At 31.1% G+C, this 23,664-nt stretch overlaps 2 protein-coding genes and 1 pseudogene across 3 annotated transcripts; 1 reads left to right on the top strand and 2 right to left on the bottom strand.

Moving 5' to 3' along the window:
* Nucleotides 1–582: 582 nt before the first annotated feature.
* LOC107031996 (probable ribosome biogenesis protein RLP24) lies at nt 583–3,287 on the top strand. Of its 2 annotated transcripts, none has more exons than XM_015233538.2 (5): nt 583–720; nt 978–1,090; nt 2,430–2,543; nt 2,662–2,798; nt 2,890–3,287. In XM_015233538.2, exons 2-5 carry the CDS (start codon nt 1,010–1,012, stop codon nt 3,056–3,058), a joined length of 501 nt encoding a protein of 166 aa, XP_015089024.1. In that variant the 5' UTR covers nt 583–720; nt 978–1,009; the 3' UTR covers nt 3,059–3,287. The 2 variants fall into 2 exon arrangements, with proteins under 2 accessions (XP_015089024.1, XP_015089023.1); XM_015233537.2 differs by having other exon boundaries at nt 585–737.
* A 1,655-nt stretch (nt 3,288–4,942) lies between these two features.
* Nucleotides 4,943–7,426, bottom strand: LOC107001607 (annotated as a pseudogene).
* A 6,904-nt stretch (nt 7,427–14,330) lies between these two features.
* Nucleotides 14,331–21,068, bottom strand: LOC107001730 (bZIP transcription factor TGA10-like). Its single transcript, XM_015199703.2, has 11 exons — nt 20,728–21,068; nt 20,538–20,647; nt 19,972–20,054; nt 19,649–19,768; nt 19,216–19,284; nt 18,919–18,978; nt 18,585–18,662; nt 18,415–18,490; nt 17,610–17,881; nt 16,683–16,928; nt 14,331–14,681 (listed from the first exon to the last, which is right to left on the bottom strand). Exons 1-11 carry the CDS (start codon nt 20,922–20,924, stop codon nt 14,532–14,534), a joined length of 1,461 nt encoding a protein of 486 aa, XP_015055189.1. The 5' UTR covers nt 20,925–21,068; the 3' UTR covers nt 14,331–14,531.
* Nucleotides 21,069–23,664: the final 2,596 nt, after the last annotated feature.

The following is a 23,664-nucleotide window of genomic DNA, read 5'->3' on the forward strand; positions in this document are numbered from 1 at the left end:
TGTTTGTTGAAACGAGAGAAAACTGTATATACAAATACAAATACAAATATTTTCATCCTATACACTTATAGTTATACAAATATAGATCTTTCCCTGCGCAGTTTTTCGTTTTGTCTTTCTCTCTTTCTCGCTTTATACAAAGACAGATTATACAAATTACAATGTATAATTTGTATTTTATAAAACGATAGTCGATTCAATTGTATACAAATCAAAATTGTATGCAAATATACAAACACATAAAATTGAATTGAGAGCCTGCCGACGATTTATACAAACGAGTGGCTGCTAGCAATTTATACAAATGAAAGGCTGCTAGCGATTTATACAAGTGAGATGCTGCCAATGATTTAATATTTGCTATGAAGTACAATTATACAAACCATAACTATATTATTTAATGTCTGCTAAACCTAAAATTTACTCCATTTAAATCAATTCTTCAATCCAGTTTTTCTAGTGTGCCCTACTTCTATAAAAACTTGAAGAAAGAAGTAGGGTTTTGTAATGGTGTCTAAAATAAATTGACTGCGAAAAGAAAAGAAAAATCATTAGGGACTAAAATAGATATTGTTAAGAAATATAGGACTGGAAGTGTAATTTGTTCATAAAATTTCTAAACCCTCAGGCCTCAACCCTATATATGCTGCCTTTCTTGGCTTCAACTGCTCCGCCAGTTGCTCCGCCGCCAACAGCCGTGCAGCTGCTCCGCCACCACCGGTATCTATCTTCCTTCCGTATGTTCCGACATAATTCTGTTTCCGTACACTTCTCCTGCTTAATTTTTTTTTTGTTGTTGCCCCTCCAGTTTCCCAATAGTTCCTCAATAGTTGAGCTGAAAATTTTATTAGGTCGATGTTTTTTTGCTATAAAAATTTGATCTTTGGTGTAGAACTCTATTGTGTTGCTTATTGAATCTCATTTTTTCCTTGTTAGTGGTTTGGTTTTTGTTTAATACTGCTTTTGTTGTGGTACAGAGTGAATTAGGGCAATATAACAGGACGACACAATGAGATTGGAAAAATGTTGGTTTTGTTCCTCAACTGTATATCCAGGCCATGGTATTCAATTTGTTCGAAACGATGCAAAGGTAGAGTATTAAGCTTTCTTGCTTTGTTTATTTGCGTTAGTTAAATTTGATTTCAATTACTTGTGTATTTTCTATGATTGCCATAGTTAGGTTTAAGAAAATGGTACTGTACAGAATTTGCTGAACTCATTGTTTTCTGTGATGAAATAACAAGATAAGTATCCTGTAAATGTTCGACTTGTTAATATCTAGCTATTATTCATACTCGCTTGTTCGAGCAGGGTTTAACAATAACCTTTTTATTCAAATGATCCATTGATTGAGCTAACTGTTTTAAGTGATATTATTAATCTGGGTGAGCTCTTGGTTAGCATAGCTTGAGATTTGAAAATCTTCTTTGTGGTAAAATTATTATGGGAAATCCTGATTACTAGAGGGAAACTGATTCATATAAGTTTCAACGGTTCTCTCTATCTGGCCTAGCACTGGCTGGTTTAGTCCATAACACATATAAACCAGACATAAGTACCATAGAGATTTAGATTTTTTTTGACAAAGCAATAGTTTTTATTGAATAAATGAATTATTGAAGGAAAAGAGGCAAAACTAAGGGTTAGACATGTCTTGTGAATAGTTAAATGCATATACTGTAATCATAATCTGTAAGCGTTGCATTTGGATTGTGGAACTACATGATTTTCAGTCTCTGTGCACATAGTCGGGAACTTGATCAAGAAAACATACCCGACTCCATTAGGTTCCCTTGAGTTTTGATAATATTGATGCCTTTTTTCTTTAAGTTTTAAGGGATTCTGATTTCTCTTCCTCTTCTCTTTCAATTTGCGTTTGTAAGTAGTGACAATTTGACAGAGAGGAAATGTCGGTTGCAACTTGTAAGCTTCCACCTTTGAGAACTAACCTGCTATGGGTCTTTCAGTGATTCTTTTACACAGCTCCCCTATATTAAGGACTTAAGCGATTATTTTTTAGATAATACTCTATCTAACCTTGAGTAAAGTGGTATACTTAATTCAAAGCGAACTAAATAGCTATTCAATTACTTATTGAGTCGCATGCAATATTAGGGGTAATTTAACTCTTTCACCTAATGCTCAATTGCAATTGAGCCTTAAGTGGATAAGTCGGTGATTTATGATCTTTCTGGTTGTCTTTTGACGGCACACCATGTTATCGAGAAACAATTCAGATAAGCTGTAGTTTTGAGGTCTTCGTTTCCTCAATGTTTATCTCTGCCTTTTTCTTTTCTTTCCAGTTTCGTGCGGTCATCATGAAAAGGGTGTGGGTTGGGGGGTTTGAATCTTCACAAGGAAATGAATTATTCTGAATTCTTGGCTGTTCATCAAGTAAAGGCAAAGCTTTCTGTGTTTTCTCTGTGCAGATCTTTCGGTTCTGTAGGTCTAAGTGCCACAAGAACTTTAAGATGAAGAGGAATCCTCGTAAAGTTAAATGGACTAAAGCATATAGACGGCTGCATGGAAAGGACATGACTCAGGTAAACAGTGATACGCTGGTTGTTGGATTAAATTTGGTCTAATGCTCTTTCTTCTTTTTTGTTTTATTCTATTTTGGATACTGAAAGTTCCTTTCCTGCTGCTAATTTTCATTTTAAGGACTCAACATTTGAATTCGAGAGGAAGCGTAATAGGCCAGAGAGATATGACAGGAATGTAACTGAGAACACTTTGAAGGCCATCAAGAAAATTGATAAAATCAGAGTTGACAGGGAGGAGAGACATATTGCAAAGAGGTTCTTTAGACTGTGCTTCACTAATTTCCGTTACTTTCTAATTTATCATGTTCCTTTTCTTGCTATTAACATTAGTTGGCAAATCCTACAGGATGAAAGGAAATAAAGCCAAGGAGCAGAGAGAAGCAACAAAGGAGCTCGAGCAGAGCATTCACATGGTCAAAGCTCCTTCTGTGCTCGTCAAAGAGCCATCACTTACACTACCTACCAAGGTCAAGGTTTCGCAAAAGCAGTCAGAGGAAAATCGCATGGAGGAATGAACATTTTGCTTACCATATTCTATTTTTTCAAATTAAAAACACTAAATCAGTCCATACTTATTTTTGCAGTATGTATAACATTTTGATGACATTGACATGCTAAGCTTTCCCTTACCTTCAGAATAGTAATGGTTTGTCGACTTAGTCTTGTGTGTAGAATTTTTTGAACTTCCAATATGAGTATTTTGATGAGGGACCAAAGGGCAGATAATATATATTTCAAGAGGTTACTAGTTTGTCTTGACCGTGGAATTATTATTGCGTTGGGGCCTTGTGTAACCCTTCTCCTCTGTCATCAGAGTCACGTTTATGTCCTTGGTTTGATAAAAAACTACGTAGTTTTGTGTAGGGGTGGGCATAAACACCGGAAAATCGAAACACCGAACCGAATTGAAATTTTTCAGAATTTTGAGGCACCTTGACAAGCTTGATAATTCATCTCTTTTCTTTGTTCTTTTTTAAAATTTTATTATGTTATTTCTTTGTCTCTATGACATCAAATTTGTAATATTTTATTTACGATTTTGTGATGTTTTAATTCTTCGGTCTTCACTAAACTACAATAGAGATTGAATATAAGATCTGATGGTTGATGTATGTTACTAACCCAAAATCGGTTAGAAAGTAGATTAATGACGTTGATATATGAAATAACTTGAGATTGATAAAAATGAAAAAAAGTTGGATAATAACCAAGTTATATACCCAAAACTTATGTTTGGTTGGTTTATGAAACTCATGATGGAAAAATCTATTATATAGTCATAATTGTTTTAATTGACTTGATTTCTCCAATAATTTTAAAAAATCCAATAATAGAATGAATTTTTATGATGGAAGGTGTTTAATAATTCTATTTTTTTTTCTGATTTTGTTTTTGATGATCTGCAGCGTTAGTTTGTAGAAACTAGTGAAGCAAATTCTAAAAAATATTAGAAAATGGACAAAAAATTGTGATTAGTGCAATGATGGTGGTTCTAGGTGGAGGAAATGATGGTGGAGTGAATCTTGAGTAATGAGAAAGAGAGGGGAAAAAAGAAAACGAAACAAAAAAACTTAAAGAGAAAAGTAAAAAAATATATATCTAATAAAAAGTTAAACTTAAAAATATTATTATAATATTATTTATTAATTCTGCTGACTTCCACATGCCTCCAAGAGAGTGAGAACACTCTCTATGCCACGTCAACATCTATAGTTAGGGAGGTGATAGGACTCTGACAAAGTATAAGTGTGTAGTCAAGAATTCGGTAATAGATTAGGGAGGTATTTGTCTATTTTCTCAAGAATTTATAATTCAAGAAGTAAGTAGTAGTAATTAATGAAAAAGAGTGTCCAGACTAGGACTTCAATACCATGTAAAAGATTGTGCTTGAATCAAAATCAATCAGAAAGTAATTGGGATGTTTTACACCCTCCACAGGACCAAAGAGTTTCTAATTAAAGAAATAACTGATACAAATACAAAGTCTTTTTGGCAAAAACTGTTGGGTTCAAGTGAATCCATGGATTATAATAGTGACCCTCTACTTGTTACCTCCATCGCGAGCATCTTACTCCATATGGGCCAGCGCTTGACTAATAATATAAGATATCAAAGGGGCCTCTGACAAAACGTAATAGGCTGCTACTCTAGGCTTGCTTCACTTCTTCAAGTTCCACCCCTTCTGTCAAAAATCAACAAACCACACTATATGTGTATATCAGGTGATGTTCGATCTAACTTGGACTATTTCATCAAAAACTTCTTACCTTCCTAGCTAACTTTGGATTCATAGACATCACTAGCTTCTGCCATCATCCCGAAATCATGGTCAGCTTCAGAATGTAATGCCTTGACTAGCATTTTGTTCCTGGGAGCAGAGAATAGTGATGCTTCAGATTTCAATCGACAAACATAAATAAGTATCTGAATATTTCTATAACTATTAGAGTTAGACAAACCTGAGAATTGAACCTCTGTTGTGTCCATTTATTGAGATCATCTACTTTCACCTCATCACATTTGAGAATCGGTGTACTCACAGATATTCCCTGTTGGACAAACGTCTTCATTTTAGAGCAGTCATCAATCTTCACTTCTCTGAGTAATAGAACTTCAAGAGTATGCTCAGTCAGAAAGAAATGTCCCAACTTAGCTCCAACACTTCCAAGGAGGGAAATAAGGTCATGATTCCTTCTCCTTGTTGTTCCTCTACTGTGATCACTTCTTCCATTGATTCACAGCTTCTTATATGTAGTATCTGGATATTCAGAAGACCTTTAGCCACTGATGGAGACATCAAGTTTCTCAATTTTCCACAATATGATACATGCAATATTTGAAGTTTGCTGAAGTAGTTAGTTGTAAGTTGGTGAGAGCATAGAGCACTTATGCTTTCAAGTTTCCAGATAGTTAGCTCTTCCAGGTTGGGACAAGAAACCTGCAAATGATGAAGTATCATTTCTATTGTATTTTGTTGCAGATAAGTCAAAATACAAGAATACGGACATTTTGTTGCACACAAGTCAATAGAGAAATAATATGTTTATTCAAGAAAATGGAAATTTTCATCGATTTAATAACAATAGGAACATTTTTGAACGTTAAGTCTCAAATGAAAAGTAGTAAATTTTCATTTATAAAACCCTTCAAAATAAAAACAGAAAAAGTAATTTTTATTCATATTTAAAGAAGTTTTTCTTTTATGATAAGAAGCTAACCTTTCCATCAAAAAGAAGATTTGGGTTGTTGGCTGTAGGATAGAAATTTTGGAACTCAGGTAACTCATCAAACCGCATCTTCCGTAACTCAATGCACTTAACATTGTCACTGCAAAAGTGAGTGAGGCAATGCAGAGATCGAAGCTCCAACTCATATAAATTGGGGATTTTGATTACTTCATGTGAGATGTTCAATAAATGTGTCACTAAATCACAATGAGAGAGGCATAGACATTTCACGTTCTAAAATTCATTCTGCTGCAAATCGGTCAACACATTATTAGAGCCCTTTCCACTTGATTGTACAACTTCGCTCTCCTTCAACAGGTGGCAGATCCAGTCACCCAATGGTCTGGTCTCCGTGAATATGCTTGTCGTAATCATCCATGATTGAAGTCCCCATGTCACCCACTGTAAGATGGTACCGTGTCAACATGGAGAAAAGGCCCAAGTTACTGTAGATCACATCTCCGGAACATTTACTTAATGTTAATGCAGTCAATCTCGATAAGAATTCCACTTCCCTTAAGGTGGAGTAATGACAATGTTCTACTCCCACCGTATGTAGTTCCTCCAATCGAATTAGTCTTGATAAGACCCGTGCTGAAATCCTTTTTAGTGTTGTATCCTCATTCTGCAACTCTAAGATAATTAGATTGTCCAACTTTCCTATCTCCACTGGCAGTTTTTCTAACCGACAATTTCTTAGGCTGAGAATTTCTAAATTCACAAGCTCCCCAATAATGTATATGTCATCCACCCTTAAATCACTCAGACACAGCGTCCTCAAACTTGACAACTTCAGAATGGATAGTGGAAGAGGTAGAATGGAGTCCTGGAATCTGTATCCACTCAGGCTCAAGACATTGAGTTTACCCATGCCATCAAAAAAGTTATCCTGTAATTTGGGCAAAATATTGGTCTAAGATGGTCATCAAATTTATTTGCAACGATTGACATGTGAGTGTATTGCTCGTAAGAGTCTTTTCTTGGAAACTCTTCTGAGTTTACATCGTGACTTACCATAAATAAATGCTTTCCCTCGGACGCAATATATATAGCCACGTCACGGACCACATCATGCATTTTGACAAAATTTTTGTCTGAACCTTGGGATAACAAGAAATGGTCTTTCGATATTTCTAACAGATGGCACATCCTATTTCTTGCTCCTTCTATATTATTAATTTCTGAAAAGATGCCAAGCCCCATTCCATATCGAAGTAGTTCTTCAGGACAGATATCACTATCTTCCTCAAACAAGGAACAAAACAAAAAGAGGTACTTGGCTTCATTACTTTGCAAGTAATCATAGCTTAGCCTCAGAGGTTTATACAAATGTGTGGGCACTTCAGGGATATTTGTTCTTACTGAACTGCGTAATTCTTCAAGAGCACAGTCCCATGAAGCCTTGGTTTTATGCATTTTTAATGCTCCTGCAACTGTAACAATTGCAAGCGACAACCCCCTGCATTCTTTGGCAACCTCTATTGTTGTGAGTGACATGCTTGGTAAGTTTCTCGGGGCAACTTCGGCTCTTTGCTGCACCTCAATTCTGGTATTATTCAGCTTCACGAATTCATTTTCCATTGATGTGATGTTACTGTTGTAGTCAAATAAACACCCAATCCCTCGCTCATCTGGCTGGATCAAGCAAGCTTCCATGACCTTTTCCTCTATCAATTGTTTGGAGTCCAACTCCTCACCATCGGTAGTGCCTTGACTAGCTTTTAGTTCGTGGAAGCAGAGAAAAGTGATGCTTTAATTGAAAATATTGTACAAGGAAGTTGACAAACATAGATATGTATGTGAATATTAGTATTAAGTTAAGATGGAAATAGAGTTATACAATTAGAGTCACAAGACAAACCTTGCAATTGAATGTCTCTTTGTGTCGATTTATTCAGATCATTTACTTTCACCTTATCATCATGATTCACCCTTTTAAGACTCGGTGTACTCACAGATATTCCCTGTTGGACAAACGTCTTCATTTGAGGGCACTCACCAATCAACACTTCCCCGAGCGATGGAAATTCAGCATGCTTTGTCAGAAAGAAATGCCCCAGCTTAGGCAGACTATAAAGCTCCAGCCTTTCCAACAGTGGAAATAAGGGTTCATTGGTCTTGATTGCTTCTCCTCTCTTGTGATCACTTCTTCCATTGATTGGCAGCCTCTAATCGTTAGTGTCCGGAGACTCTGGCCACTAATGGAGACATCAAGTTTCTTAATTTTCCACATCTCTCTACTTGCAATGTTTGAAGTTTGGTGAATTAGTCAGTTGGAAGTTGGTGAGAGCATAGAACACTCATGCTGTTAGCCCCATTAATATGTATATCTTCCAGGTTGGGACAAGAAACCTGCAGACGTTGAAGTATAAAACTTTATTGTATTTATACACTAATTGGAGCTTAGCTAGACTTACATTTATCATATATTATTATAAGTGAGAAGATTTTAAGTTTAAAGTTAGATTACGAAAATGTCCTTCATCAATTTTTAAAATTAAAATTATTTTTACTAAATTTTAAAATTAAATCAATAATGACAATTAAACTAGACCAAATACATGATTAGATGTTACAACTTATCATTTTCTATATCTTAATGAATTTGATCGTTAAAACTTTTTAGCTTCTACCATTAAACACATTCATGCACAAACCTTTCATGTACTAATTTCTCCCTTTATAAATTGAATAAAAAATATTAATCCACCACACTTTGTTTTCATCATCTAATAGTTTTTCTGTAAGGAGTATTTTTTTATTGGTCACTATTTTTCTTATTGATTTGTGCCTTTGTTTCTTTTTTATTTTCATGATTGTTGGAGAAACACATAATCTGATAGTAGTTCTTATAATATTTTTTTATTGGTCACTATTTTTCTTATTGGCTTGTGTCCTTCATTCATTTTTTTATTTTTAATGATTGTTGGAGTATTTATGTCCCAAGAAATTTCAGCCTTGGGGCTTAGTTCTAGCCTTACAAGTTGCTCATCATTCACCAAAAAAATTGTTGATATTTGAGTTCAAGGCAAATTATTGATTTGTGCATTTGTTCATTTTTTATTTTCATGGTTGTTGGAGAAACACATAATCTAATAGTTTTTGTAATATTTTTTTATTGGTCACTATTTTTCTTTTGGTTTGTGTCCTTCATTGATTTTTTTATTTTTAATGATTGTTGGAGTATGTATGTCCCAGGAAATTTCAGCCTTGGGGTTTAGTTCTAGCCTTACAAGTTGCTCATCATTCACCAAAAAAATTGTTGATATTTAAGTTCTAGGCAAAAAGTAAAAACTAAAAAAACTTTATCTTATATGCACAAAAAGACATATAGGAGTACGTGTGACAATGTTGAGCAATTTTATATCTTGGACCTATATAAATTATAACAGTAGCAGAGGTCAAACGTGCAAGACACGTTTCCAGAACTAGTATATTTTAAACAAACGAAGTATAAAAACTTTTTTGTATATATATGATCTCATTTCATCATATTATACCATGTTTTATATATATATATTATCATCATGATCATCATATCATCATATCATATATTATTATAAGTGGGAAGCTTCTAACCACAAAGTTGAATTACCATTTTACCCTTCACTTATATATTTTTTCTATTTTTTAAAATGTAAAAGTATTTTTAATAAATAATTAGATAATAAACATTAAAGTAATAAAGATATAATGAAAGATAAATAGTCATTCAAACAAATGAAGTTCAAACATTTTAAAACATCTCTTATTTAATTTTAAGTTAAAGAATTTGAAGAGTTCCATTGATAAAATTATATACATGATATTTCCAACAAAATACATTATTTTGATGTCTTCTCATGACAATAGCATGTGAATTGATTTATCTCACAAAATTCTTCTTCAAATTTTTCATGTTTCTTTTGATCAATAAATTTTAAACATATATGTATATAGATAGAACTAATATTACATGTTTTGTTTCATTCTTTTCATCAAAAGTTTATGTTTTTAACGCAACAGGTGATAAATAATTCTAGAGAGTTTTTCATTTGGACAAAAAGTCTGCTCAACATTCATGAGGTAAAATAAACCTACTTGTGTGAGAAAGAATATGTATGTTGTTTTGTTAATTTATTAACGGTAAATTCTTGGAGAATATAGTATCTGAATTAGAATTTAATCATTTCAGTGCATTCGATGCATTCTTCAAGAAGGTTAAAGGCGTCATGGACATTTATTTGTTGTTTGGTAAATATTATTTTTCATTTCAATGTTGCATATTTTTACTTAGTTCATTGTTTGTTACATTCAATTTTTCGGTTGAAGGAAGATAAATTGACTACTTTTTTTTGAATAATGGCAATGAAAAAGAAAATAAAAATTTTCATTTACATGTCTGATGTACAAATCTTCTTTTAAAGGTTATGTTTGTTATAACAAGTTGATTATCATGTAGTGAACACTCTAGGTTATTGGATAAGAGAATTGAATAATTCATGTAATTAGTTTTTTCTCATAATTAAATCTACAAAAATTAGCATGCATTATATTTAATGTGCTTTTTTAGAATTTATAAATGATTTACTACTTGTATGAAAATAAAATCATGGTGTGATTTCATATTTGTAAATAAATACCCCCTAATAACGAAAGAAGAGGAAGCGTTGAAGAAGAAAAATGGTATTGCTTAATATTTTTATATTCTGCAACTTTATGTTTTTATTGATTAAATTTAGAACTTATTATTTCATTTATTCTATCTAGAAAAAAAAATATTTGGATAAAAAAATCTCATAGATTCTTTATACTCATTTTAAGGAGTATATACTCCTTTTAATTTTTAAACATAAAACAATATTATTAATAATCTTTATATTTTTTTTAAAAAATGTATATTGACTGATATAGGAAAACGAGCGGAGGGCAAATCCAGAAATTATTATTATAAGTGAGAAGATCTTAACTTTAAAATAGGATTATGATTCTACCCTTTTACTAATTTAAATATTATTTAAGAAATAATTAATAAAATATTACTTAAATAATACTTATATGGTATTAATCCATTATGTTTCTAGGTAGGATTAATTAAAGAAATGTTTAATTTGTTTTTTATTCTAAAATAGAGTTCGGTAGATGAAGTGTTCCGTAACAACAAAAGACAGTAAATTATATCCGAAATATCCTTTAACATTAAAGAACAAAAATGTCCTTTGAATTACCATACATCTTAATATGGCACATATTTTGATTTTAGTAAAAAACTTTACATATTCCCAACTTTAAACAATCTAATTCTCATAGACGTTATGTATATCATCAATTTTTAAATGACTTTTACAATTCCAAACTTGTAACTATAAATACCAAAAAAATTATCTTCAAAATCACTTTATATTAATGTATACACTTAGTTATACCGATGTATAATTGTTGATGAATGATTATTGGTGGATGTAATTACACTGACACATTGTTCAACACAATTACTTTTTGTTGATGCATACGCTTTGTTATTCTAATGTATAATTATTGATGGATAATTGTTGATGAATGTAATTGTTCATCACATATGCAATAAAAAAGAGATAGATCTGTTTATACTTTTGTTAGTTATTGAGGAAGTTCCTCTATTCTTATAAACTAGAACTATTTCTCTCTTTAATTTTTGTTATTTAAAAGTTTTAGAATTCATTAGCTATTTTCTTGTTTTTAGTCTACTCTATTTCATTTTATTTTCGAATTCATTAGCTAATTTGGTGTTACACTCAATCTCTTTTGATTACTTAATTTTATGAATAACTATTTACACATTTTGTAACTGTATTTAAATAATTTACGAATATTTATACTAAGTAGCGTGCAATACAAATATATTTTCTATTCTGAAATTCAATTTTTTAAGTATGCATACATTTTGTAGTAATTACAAGGGACAAACGTGCAACGCACGTTTTCAAAATCTAGTACCAAGAAAATTCACCACTAATAGTGTGTTTTAGTGGCAAACGTAATGCAAATGCCTATAAAAGTCGCCACTAATAGTATGTTTTAGTGGCAAAAGTAACGCGAATACCTATAAAAGTCACCACTAATAGTATGTTTTAGAGGCAAAATTAGTTGCTGCATTTACCTATAAAAATCGCTGCTTTTAGTCTTTTTTAGTGGCAAACATAGAATACCTATAAAAGTCGCCACAAATAGTATTTTTAGTGGCAAATTTAGTCGCCTCAAATAGCCATAAAAGTCGCTACTAATAGTATGTTTTAAAGGCAAAGTTAGTCGCTGCCAATACAGATAAAAGTCGCTGTAAATAGTATGTTTTAGTGGCAAACTTAATCGCCTCAAATAGCTATAAAAGTCGCCACTAATAGTAAGTTTCGTGGCAAAATTGGTCGCTGCGAATACCTATAAAAGTGCCACTAATAGTAAGTTTCGTGGAAAAATTGGTCGCCACTAGTAGTGTGTTTCGTGGCAAACTTGGTCGCCTCAAAAAGCTATAAAAGTCACCACTATAGTACGTTTTAGTAGCAAACTCAGTCGCCGCAAAGCTTTAACTGTCGCCACTAATAGTACGTTTTAGTAGCAAACTTAGTCGCTGCAAATACCTATAAATGTCGCCTCTAATAGTTTGTTTTAGTAGCAGACTTAGTCGCTGCAATACCTATAAATGTCGCCATTAATAGTATGTTTCAGTAGCAAACTTTGTCGCCGCAAAAAGCTATAACAGTTGCCACTAATAGTATATTTTAGTGGCACCTTAATCGCCGCGAATATTAAAAGTCGCCATTAATAGAATGGTTTTCGTGTCAAACTTAGTCGCCGTAAATACCTACAAAAGTCGCCACTAATTGTACGTTTTAGTGGCAAACTTAGCCAAAATACCTACAAACGTTGCCACTAATAGTGTGTTTTGAGGCAACAATAATCGTCGTCATACCTATAATAGTCGCCACATAGTTTTGATGGCAAACTTAATTGCCACAAATACCTATAATTGTCACCACTAATAGTATGTTTTGAAGGCAATCTTAGTCGCCATTAATAGTATGTTTTATGCTTAGTGGCAACACTCGTCGCCGCCAATACTTATTATTGTCGCCACTGATAGCAGGTTTTAGTGGCAATCTTAGATGCCGTTTATTAATAGTTTGTTTTAGTGGCAAAATTGTCGCGATGAAATACCTTTAACAGTCGCCACTAATAATTTGTATTAGTGGCAAACTTAATCGCCATGTACTTATACTAGTCGCCACTAATAAGGTCTTAGCGGACGCCTCCAAAAAATTTTGCCCAAACCCATTGGAATCCCTTATCACTAAAAATCCATGGATTTTAGCACTAGAAAAACAATAAAATTCTTATTTTTCTATTCAATGTCTTAATCGAATTTGAAAATGCATACATTTTCCCCTTCGGATCAACTCACGTTATTAAGAAGGTCTTAACAGACGCCTACAAAAATTTTTGGCCAAATACCCACTAGAATCTCGTATCATCAAAAAACCATGAACTATAGCACACGAAAAACATTAATATTCAGGTTTTCTTGCTCCGGACCTCGTTTGAACTCGAAAAGAAGTATCAAATATTGTACTATGCCCGGTATATCAAATTTTGGTACATTGGTAATTACGTATGGAAGGAAAAGATATGTTCATAATTTGTCCAATATGACATGTTAACATTTAGAGGAATTACATATGGAGGTTAGATTACTCTATGTACATTATGAATTTGTGTTGGCATAGGTCAATCAAGACATCCATTCAGTTCGATAATTCAGTTTTCGATGATTTATGCCTACTCCTATTATTAAGCAATAGCCTAAAGACTATACCACCGATATGCTCTAGAATCGATCACAAAATTATTATCCCTACATAACTTTGTTCACGAACAAAACAATATTCAATAGAAGTATGCCAACAACAAACCCAGTGAAATCCCACAAAGGGGAGTTTGAGAAGGTTAGAGTGTACGTACACAGACCATACCACAACTTCTATCATGTAGAGAGATGGTTTCCGAAAGACCCTTGATTTAAGCAAAACAAAGCAGTAATAAGAAAGAAAACGAGACAGGTATACAACACAATTAATTAAGATTTGATCAAGCACACCAGCATGAAACATAAATGACAGAAAATAGAGAAACTCCAGCATATAACATACTTCAAAAAAAACACAAACACCACATAGAAAAGCTCCAATCTTGCTAGTAATATTTGAATGTTTCTATCGTGAAATCGAATTTGTTTCAATATTCCAATAGCTCCTAGTATACCCACACATCCATCTCAATATCCTCACTTTCACCACGTGAACATGAGAGTCTTTGACTGACCAATAATATTCTGTCTCATACAACATAGCTAATCTAACCACCCCTCTATATACCTTTAAATTTAGATGGTACGATACATTTTCATCATACTAGACCCCGGAATGCAAGCCTCCACTTCATCCACACTGATTTAACTTTAACAAAAATTTAATATTTTTTTTTGTTAGATCTCTCTATATAATAATAATCAACGTGAAGAAAAAGAAGACATAACTAAAATTAAAGGAGATCATTAAGTTCTACTTTCATTATTTTACACTAGTAATTTCTTTTGTTTATCTATACATCTATCTATATAAACTAAAAGGTTAAGGAAAATATAAAAATAACAAAAAAAAAAGAAAAAGGAGACTGATTTTAGAGAAAATATATTAAGGACCTATAGAAATTATAATTAACGTGGCTAGCTAGCTAATTAAAAGTTTTTAAGTTATTCATGTCGAGGCCGAGCCACCCAAAGAGAGCTGAGAGCTCTAAGCCTATGAAAATATTCAGCAATTGCCAAAAAACACCTTGCAGCTTGACGGCTCGTCAAAATTTGATGAAGTCGATGAATTGTCTGATGTCTCAAATTATCCGCCTGTAATTGAAAAAATAGTTATTAACTAGTAGTTTTGATAGATAGTTAAGTAATAAGTAGTCAATTCATGTTAATTTGACTTTGAAGGGATTTATGATATTTATTTGATTAATATTTTAAATCGCAATCAGTGTAAAAAAATATATATACTAGGGTAGTTATTGACTTAATGTAGATTTTATTACAAATTTAAGATGTGAAAAGACAACTACTATTAGCTGGTGGAATTATAAAATTGTAAAATTTTGATATTATAGAACAGTACATATTATAACTACTCTATATTCATGAGCAAACGGCTAAATGACTCGAGTTCCACGATTCAGAGGTAAAGTCAGAATTTTAATTTAATAGGTTTTGAATATTAGATAATTTCAATTTTTCAAGCGTTAATATCTAAATTCTTAATTTAATGTGTAGATATTAAATGAATTTTTAACGTAAATACTATTTGTAAAGGTAATTACGTTCGATCAAACTCAATAGGCTTATGAGTTATGACTATGACTTAATTCATACAAATGTATGGGCCCAAAACTCATATATTTTGGTCCCTACTCCATATATTTGGAAGTGTTAGTTCTACAAATTTGTACTCTTGTGTTGTTTTCTACTGAAATTCATGCAAAAATGACATTTAAATATACTCTACTCTTAGAAGACAAGAAAACTTATGTTGTATCTAGACATATATGAAACACATATAATATAATCTTCGGTACTCGAATCAAAATATGTTATTGCTAAGTACTACGATTAATAGTTTGTAGAAAAGGAATAGGTTGATTGAACACAAGAAGAACAAAATGAAGTGAGAGGCCAGGTCGAATCAGAAAAGCTTAAATTTTAGATAAAATTTGTATAAATGATATGTTTGCAAACAACAAGAGTTCAAAGGTCATTTCTTGTAGGTAAATATTGGTCACACTGATTAAATGAAGTCTATATAAGGAAAAATGAGCTGGTGAGAATAGGTCATACATGATGGAGTAGGTTTTCTAACTAAACCAAGAGTAGATATAGTACTTCTATCTTGGCCCTACCAATCTATCAAAATCACTTAAGTTTGACTCTATCTCAACTGCTAATTTGAAGAGATCTATATTAGCATTAAACAAATAGTGTTAAGAGTTTTACTTTTATGTATTTTTACACGGTTAAGATCACTTAAAAGATAACTACATCAGGTAATCGTTCATTAAAAAAAAATTGGGATAAGTATGTAAATTAAAGCAGATTACCCATTATAACATGTTGAAGTGTATATACTAGTAGAGTAAGAATATATTTTTTTTATACTACTCCCTCCGTCCATTTTTATTTGTCATGTTGCGCTTTTCGAAAGTCAAATTGACTAGTTTATAAAGTTAAATTAGATTACATTAATTCGATATTTTAAGCAAAAAATCTAGATATTAAAAAATTATATGTAAAGTATTATAATTTGCAATTTTTTACGTATTAATATGATGAAAAAATACAGCTTAAGATGTTAGTCAAAGTTCTTAAAATTTGACTCTATAAATAAACCGTGACAAATAATACCAGACGAAGGAACTGTTAGACTAAGTTAAATCCAAGAAATGAAAAAAATAAATAAAGTCATTTATACTGTGTACGTCAATCTAGAAGTTATTTTACCATCTGGTCACCTAATTAAGAATATCTATAGATAGTCTCTTCGAAATATAAGATTTATATTCACAAAAATATTAAGACAGATTTTAATTTCTTTAAAGAAAAAAAAACTAATTTTTATTTTTAGATTTCGCACCGATATGATATGTTTTACTTGAGTCGAGGGTCTATCAAAAATAACGTTTCTACCTTCATAAGTCAGGGTAAGATCTACATACACACTATCCTCTTAGATTCCACTTGTGAAATTATACTGAAAATGTTGTGCATGTTATTGTCACATAAATTGGATTGAAGGGAGTATATTAATTACTATATGAGTTTATAAATAGTTGTATATGAGGGACTATAATTTATATGTACCTGTCTAACAAAGCCTTCAATAGTGGAGAGTTTGTTGATGGCAATAGCCATTTGTCCCATATAATTAGCCATGTTTTGAGGACAATTAGCCAATAATGCATCAGAGACAATTGTGTCTGAAACTGATTGATTCAGATTTTCCAGCCCTTGTGAGAGAGCTTCCTCAGCTTCTTGTGTTGATTGTTGTAATCCACATATTCCCACAAATTGTTGTTCTGTTAATGGCTCTATTTGACTCAAGATTATCTATTAATCATGCATCATTACAAACCATATAAAATTAGCCATAATATAAGTATGCATAGTACAGAAAGTGAAGAAATTAGAACCAATTTATGTGACGATGTTTGAGTATTTGCACGGAGTTTATGAAAGAAAAAACATGTTTGAAATTTGTGATCTAAAATAAGTTATAGACATCTAAATAATATATAAATCATCCTAGTAAAGATAAAAGTAATACTCTGTTCGTCTCATATTAATTGTCATGTTTCATTTTTCGAGAGTCAAATTATAATATTGCCTTCAACTAGTGTTCAAAATATATTTTTTCATCAAGTTAATATAAGAAAAGTTGCAAATTGACTTTCGAAAAGGGGAAATATGATGAATAATTTCGGACTAAAAGGTAGATCGTATTTTAAAGTTAAATTGTGTCTACTAATTAAAAAAAACATCATTCTTTTAAGAATAGAATAAAACAAAATTACATTAATTGGAATAGAGTGAGTAATATTAGTATCTTTGGTAAATTAGGGTTTTGTATTAGGATTTAAGCAACATATATGCATTATGTCAATTTTTTATTGTTACCATGCATATTTAGCATGTTGTAACAAGCTACTTTATTTTCCATGTTACTAATTTCACTTATTACAAATATTAGTAATAATCTTTTAGGCGATCTGATAGTGCATATGCACGTACCTTGATGAGTTCGGATGGGCGGAAATCTCCCATCCAAATGAAACAACGCTCCGCCGGAGTTCTCCACATGCCGGAAATAAGATGAAAGACATCGGTTTTTACAAGTATGCTCTTGAGATTCATCATTTCATCGTAATGTGTGACACAATTTTCGACGTAAATTCGGAGATCGTTCTCCGGAAAATGTTCAGTCACTGCATTTCGAAGCTCACACATGAGACGATGATGTTCTTCTAACCACCTTGAGTACTCCATATCAAACGCTGCAGCTTCTACAAATATTCATGCAAAAATAACACCGTGAAAATTCAGATATCATGTTAAAATGTGCGATCATTTAAACTAGAAGTCCTAATGATTAGTCGTTAGAGCATACTTTTACTTAATTGTGTTCGCAATATAAAGTAACAAATATGAGCAATAAAATAATTGAGAGAGTGTTTTGTAAGACGGAAAAAAATATATCTGGTCGGTGAGTAAAAAATTTTTTTTAAAAAAAAAAACAGTATTAAAGATTAATAATAATATGATCGAGAAGATTAGGGTCTCCTTGATGAATTTTTTTTAATACTAAAGATTTATTAGAATGTCTAAGTTTTAGTAGGGGATATATAATACAGAATTAAATTAAAGATAAAAGATAATTATAGTTACGGGATAGAGTAGAAAGTACTATTTTGATAGTATCAACAACTTCGTCAACTATGTATTTATCTTTTTAATATTTTTTATTTTAAAAACGTTAAAATTTAAAATTCATAAACTTTAAATTATAAATTCGTCATTTGAATGATTAAAATCGTACCTGAGGTCATGTTTGCAATGTTATTAGGAAGTCCTTGGTCTCCTCCTAAAAGAGCATTACCCGCAAAATGAAAACCCTGACAAATTATTTTTTTATTTTTTTTGGTGAATATAGAAGAAAATTAAAATTTATTAATTATATGAATAATATAAGAGAGATTTTATAATTACTTGAGATCTAGCTCTTTGTAGTTCTTGCTCTAGCTGGGCAAGCCTTATCCTACTTGACTCTAGTTGTTGAATATAAGCCTGCAATAGAAAAATAATTAGAGGAACAACGATAACATATCCGATATGATTCCACAAGAAACTGTAAAAAAGGTAAAAAAGTATACAAACGTTATCCTTATTTTATGTAAGATAGAGGGATTGGTTTCCGATGAATCTCCGGCTCTAACTAGATTAACAAATTTCTATAAATAGTAAAAATTATGATGCTCTTGTTTTTTAACTTTAAAATCAATGATTAATTAATTAAAGGTTAGAAAAGTATGTAGTTAACTACCTTTTTCCTAATTCTGCTTTTCCTAGCTGCCTCTCTATTCTGAGCAAGTCTCCTCAATGTCTGCAAGGAAAATCAATTAACTAAAAATTCCTAATTACCAAAAAAAAAAACATAAGAAGTTATATTTATTTTCTCAAATGAGAAAATTATCCGTTCGAGCCATGAATGCAATCACTAATACTTGCAATACGACAGACAGATAGACTACGTCACACTCTTTGACACACGACTCTTTCCTAGATTTCTGTAAATACGAGATATTTTATACATCGAATCGAAAAAATTAGAAACTCTTACCTTATGATCTGTTGTTTTAGGTGCATTTTGCTCTGAACCTGAATTTTGACCTTTCCTATTCCACTCTCGCTGCGACCAACCAATTGAATAAAATTATAGGCGAAATTAAATCAAAATAATCGCGCAAAATTGAAGAACAAGCAACCTTACAAGTACCAGGGAAAAGAAATATTCTCGAGTACTGACTTATTTTGTTTCAATTTATGTGACACTGTACCTTTATCCAAAAAAAAATTGAGCCCGAGTGTCTTAAATATTTTATGATTTTTGTCATTATTATCACTTATAATACTTTTTATATGATTTTCAAACATATAAATTTAATTTCAAAATTAATATCTAGTAATTTGACCATCGTACTCCGAATCCGTCTACGAAAATTCCTAAAGCATATAAAAATCATTAGAAATTAGTTAAAAGTAAACAATAATACCTTAGGAATTTTAGGTTCAGGTCCAGAAGTAGAAAGTACATTATTTTTGGATTTTGATAACTCCATTATGGACGGCTCAGATGATTTCTCAGAACCACTAGAAACAAATCCAGTATTTCCCTACCAAAAAAAAAAGAAATTAATTAATTAATAACAAGTCATTAAGAACTTAATTAATTAGAAAAGAAAAAGTAGTTAAAGACAAGAAAATGAAACATTATTATTAGTATTATATATACTTCCTTTATACACGCATCAAAGTGACTTTCCTCGACTCCGCTAAGACAAGATGTTTTGTGTATCGAACTGATTTTTTTTTTTACCTTTGTAGATGATGGCTCAACATGCATGGGTTGTGATGGAAAAATGTTGAGAGTTGGTGGTCTCATCATCTCTGAATTATTTTCTGCAAAATTATAACCAAAAAATTTAAAAAGTTGTCAACAAATAGACAAAGAGTTAAAAGATCTTCTTTTTTTTCTTCGAGAAAAAATTTATTCTATCTCAATTTATGTGATAAAAATTTAAATTTCGAGAGTTAACTATAAAAATAACAAATAAGAATTCAGTTGACTCTCAAAATCTAGAGGAAACAGAAGATTTAAAAGTTCCAATTTCTAGAGCCAATTATAAAAAATTTAAAAAAAATTATATTTAACTCTCGAAATCAAAAAAAAAAAAACAATTTCTGAAAAACTAAAAGCAGTTTATTTTCCTTTCTGATTTCAAGGAAAATTAAATTCTCAAATGACTATGTGAGGATCTGGTCAAAAAAACAACAATCTCAAAAAGAGAATATTCTCTTCAGAACAAATTTATGAAATCAAAATTATATCGAAACAAAATATTCACTAGAAAATTCAAAATATAAAAAAGTAAATAGACGTACGTATTTGATCATGATTAGAAGAAGGATCTTGAGCATCAAGGTAAAGGAAAAGTGCTTGATCATCTAGTTCACCTAAATCATAACCTCCAGTACTGCTACTCTCTTTATTTCTGCACAAAAATATTAATAATTGATTATTAAAAAAAAAACAAACTATTTTTCGCGAATTCGAATTTAAAAAACAAATTACATGAAATTTTCAGGTATGACAGAAGATGACTGATGTAACATTCCAAAAGAAATCTGATCAGCGTTATTTCGCTGATCAGAATTATTTTGAAATAATAGTTGTTGGTGTTGATGCTGATGTTGAGTGTGTTGTTGTTGATGAAACTGATGATCATGATTTCCAAAAGTTATTTGATTTTCATGACTTTGAAGACCCATTATTTTTTTTTTTTGATAATTGATGATAGAAGCAAACTCCTTATGTCTACTCTTTTCTTGTGGTATATATAGAGAGGCGCGCAAGATGCTTTATGCACCGTGTTTGCTTTTTATAGAGAGAGAATAAAGGTAAGACAGCTAGCATCAGTCGGTGTACGGTACTAAAGATAGAGAGATATAAAATGTTTTTTTCCTCCTTTTTTTTATGGAGAGAGGATAAGGAAACGCGAATTGAATGCTAACGAAGCAAAAAGACAAATCTATTTTTAAGCAAAAGGAGGAGAAGGAGAAGAAGAAGACGACGATGATTTTATTTAAATTTTTAAAAGAAAATTTTATTTTGAAGGATATCTAGAGTGATCACTAATATGGAAACGGACGTTTTTGAGTTTCCTTGTTCAACCATCTTAGTTGTGAAATGACATATATGACCTCTTCTTCTTTGGTATTATTACCTTTTGACATTTTCATGCAGCTACCAACTCGTACTAGCCACCTCTTTTACGGTTAAACTTTTTATTTTATCTTATGTTAATATCATGTCCATAACTAGATTATTGTGATTGATGAGTTGTAAATGGCTTGAGTCGGAATCATAATCGAAAATAATTTAATTGCTTCATGATGAGCTTGATAAATTACTAGAGATAACGTTTGTAGAGCATTGATATCTTTATTATTAGCTATAACCTTAACATAATAATAAGTGTTTGATTATATCTAGTGAAAATCGCTGAGTGTATGCAAACATATATTATGCCTATATATAGTGAGACTTAGGTGATGTGGCCGGTTGGGTATGGCCTCGATCAGAGTCATGGTTAAATATAATATTAATTACTTAATGAACTTGGCTAAGAAATAAAGTTGTGGGGCTCGTTAGCTATCAAATACTTGATTGGCATGATAGTAAGCATTTGAACAAATTACAAATGGTGGTGGTGGTTGGTGGGGGAGGGAGGGAGGGGGGTTTTCATGATCGAACGTGACATTTGTTTGATAGACTTAATTAAATAAAAAATAAAAATTTTGAAGTCCTTGTTATTAGCTATACCTTTGTCATTATAGTAAATACTAGATCCTAACATCTTTAATTATAATTTTTTTATATCCAAACGTATAAATATTCTCATTATATCGAATTATGTAGTTCTATACTAGTGTTCCCTCTATGCAAAAATTATGGCTCTCTAATATGCTTCAACAAAGCTAACGGTAATCGAAATGATAATTTCTTTTTATAAAAAGGGATAATCAATAATTTAACTAAAATATGAGAATTAAACTATCCTTGAATGTAGGCACATATAAATGTGCTCCTTATTTTTATCACGCTTACTCTGGTATATTATGACACTCTATATTTATCTTGTCATAATTTGGAATATTTCAAAATTTCCAAAATATGTAATTTTTTAATTTCTTAAACTCTCAAATTTGAAAAGTTAATGCAACAAATGAATAATTAATCACATTATGGAGTTAGCACTTGTACATGTGATGATCGTTAGATAGTCACAATATAGGTGAAATTACTTTGACTTAGATTGTGGGAATAACAATATATTAATTAGTCACAATTCACTAAAACACAATGAGAGGGACATAGATTGGCATGCTTCCCCACATTTTTTAAATAAAAATATTTACAGTAAAAAAAATATATTTTGATTAACAACTTGAACATAGTATATGTTTATATTCACACATTTAATTTTTAAAAAATAGAGATGAACTTACTCGCAGTTATTAATACTTATATATACATACAAAAAAAAGAAATGTGTCATTAGAATATTTATTCTTATAATATAATTAAGTCCACCCTAATTTTTTATTTGAAACATCATTGTCAATAAGGTTTGAGAGTATATATGCACACAAAAGAATATATATATATTTCTCATTGTTTTATAAGATAGTATTAATTAATCAAACTAATACTTATTTTTCAGTCACTTTCATCTAATTGGCTATGTCAAACCCTTCCAACCATAAAATGGTCAACCATTGTTTCCCAAAGAACAATGAGAATAAAATATTTCTATCTTGTCTTTGTTAATATTTAGTTAATCGGTATAAAAAGGGTGATGTGTACGTAATATTATTATTACTTCGATATTGTTTTTGGTAGAAATCTGGCTCAAACACAACATATCAATTATGAAAAGAAGATACATCAATGCAAACAGTCATGTTGAAATATAATGAAGGAGAGAACAACAACAATCCTACATAATACGATAATCGAATCAAATAAAACTACTAATAATACTTAAATGGAAGAACAAAACTTAATATGTGGTCAATATATAGTAACACTCGACTACTTACGTTGAGTTTCTATCTTCATATTCTCATATATATTCAGGGCTATATTTTCGATAAATGGCTAATATATTATATATAATATATTCTATCTAATTATCTCGACTCAATATTTCTTTGATCTACCTGTACCGCTCCTCATACCTCATAGTCAAACTCATTGGATACTAAATAGTACGTGCTATCTAAATAGAAGGTTCTCTATGATAATTCATTTATATAAGTTTTTTTTTTCTTGAATTAATTCACGCATGTTGCTCTTTGAAGTTTAGGTCACCAAATCTTGCTTTCATTCCCTTTAATTTAACAATAATTACTATTTTATAATATTGAATATACTATCCAAGAGACGTACAAAATATAGCCAAAAGATAATTAATATAATTATTCAGTCTTCTCACACATATAAATG

The sequence above is a fragment of the Solanum pennellii genome, chromosome 10, assembly GCF_001406875.1.
Source record: "Solanum pennellii chromosome 10, SPENNV200".
NCBI lineage: Eukaryota > Viridiplantae > Streptophyta > Magnoliopsida > Solanales > Solanaceae > Solanum > Solanum pennellii.

Bases quoted from the DNA above. Each gene is read 5' to 3' on its own strand.
- LOC107031996 (XM_015233538.2), top strand. From the start codon at position 1,010: ATGAGATTGGAAAAATGTTGGTTTTGTTCCTCAACTGTATATCCAGGC. The intron at 2,544-2,661 runs GTAAACAGTGAT...TTTCATTTTAAG, and splicing joins ATGGAAAGGACATGACTCAG to GACTCAACATTTGAATTCGA. The intron at 2,799-2,889 runs GTTCTTTAGACT...CAAATCCTACAG, and splicing joins GAGAGACATATTGCAAAGAG to GATGAAAGGAAATAAAGCCA.
- LOC107001730 (XM_015199703.2), bottom strand. From the start codon at position 20,924: ATGGGTCTTCAAAGTCATGAAAATCAAATAACTTTTGGAAATCATGAT. The intron at 19,285-19,648 runs GTATTATTGTTT...GGTTGGTCGCAG, and splicing joins CTGAACCTAAAATTCCTAAG to CGAGAGTGGAATAGGAAAGG. The intron at 18,979-19,215 runs GTAAGAGTTTCT...TTTTCCTTGCAG, and splicing joins CTAAAACAACAGATCATAAG to ACATTGAGGAGACTTGCTCA.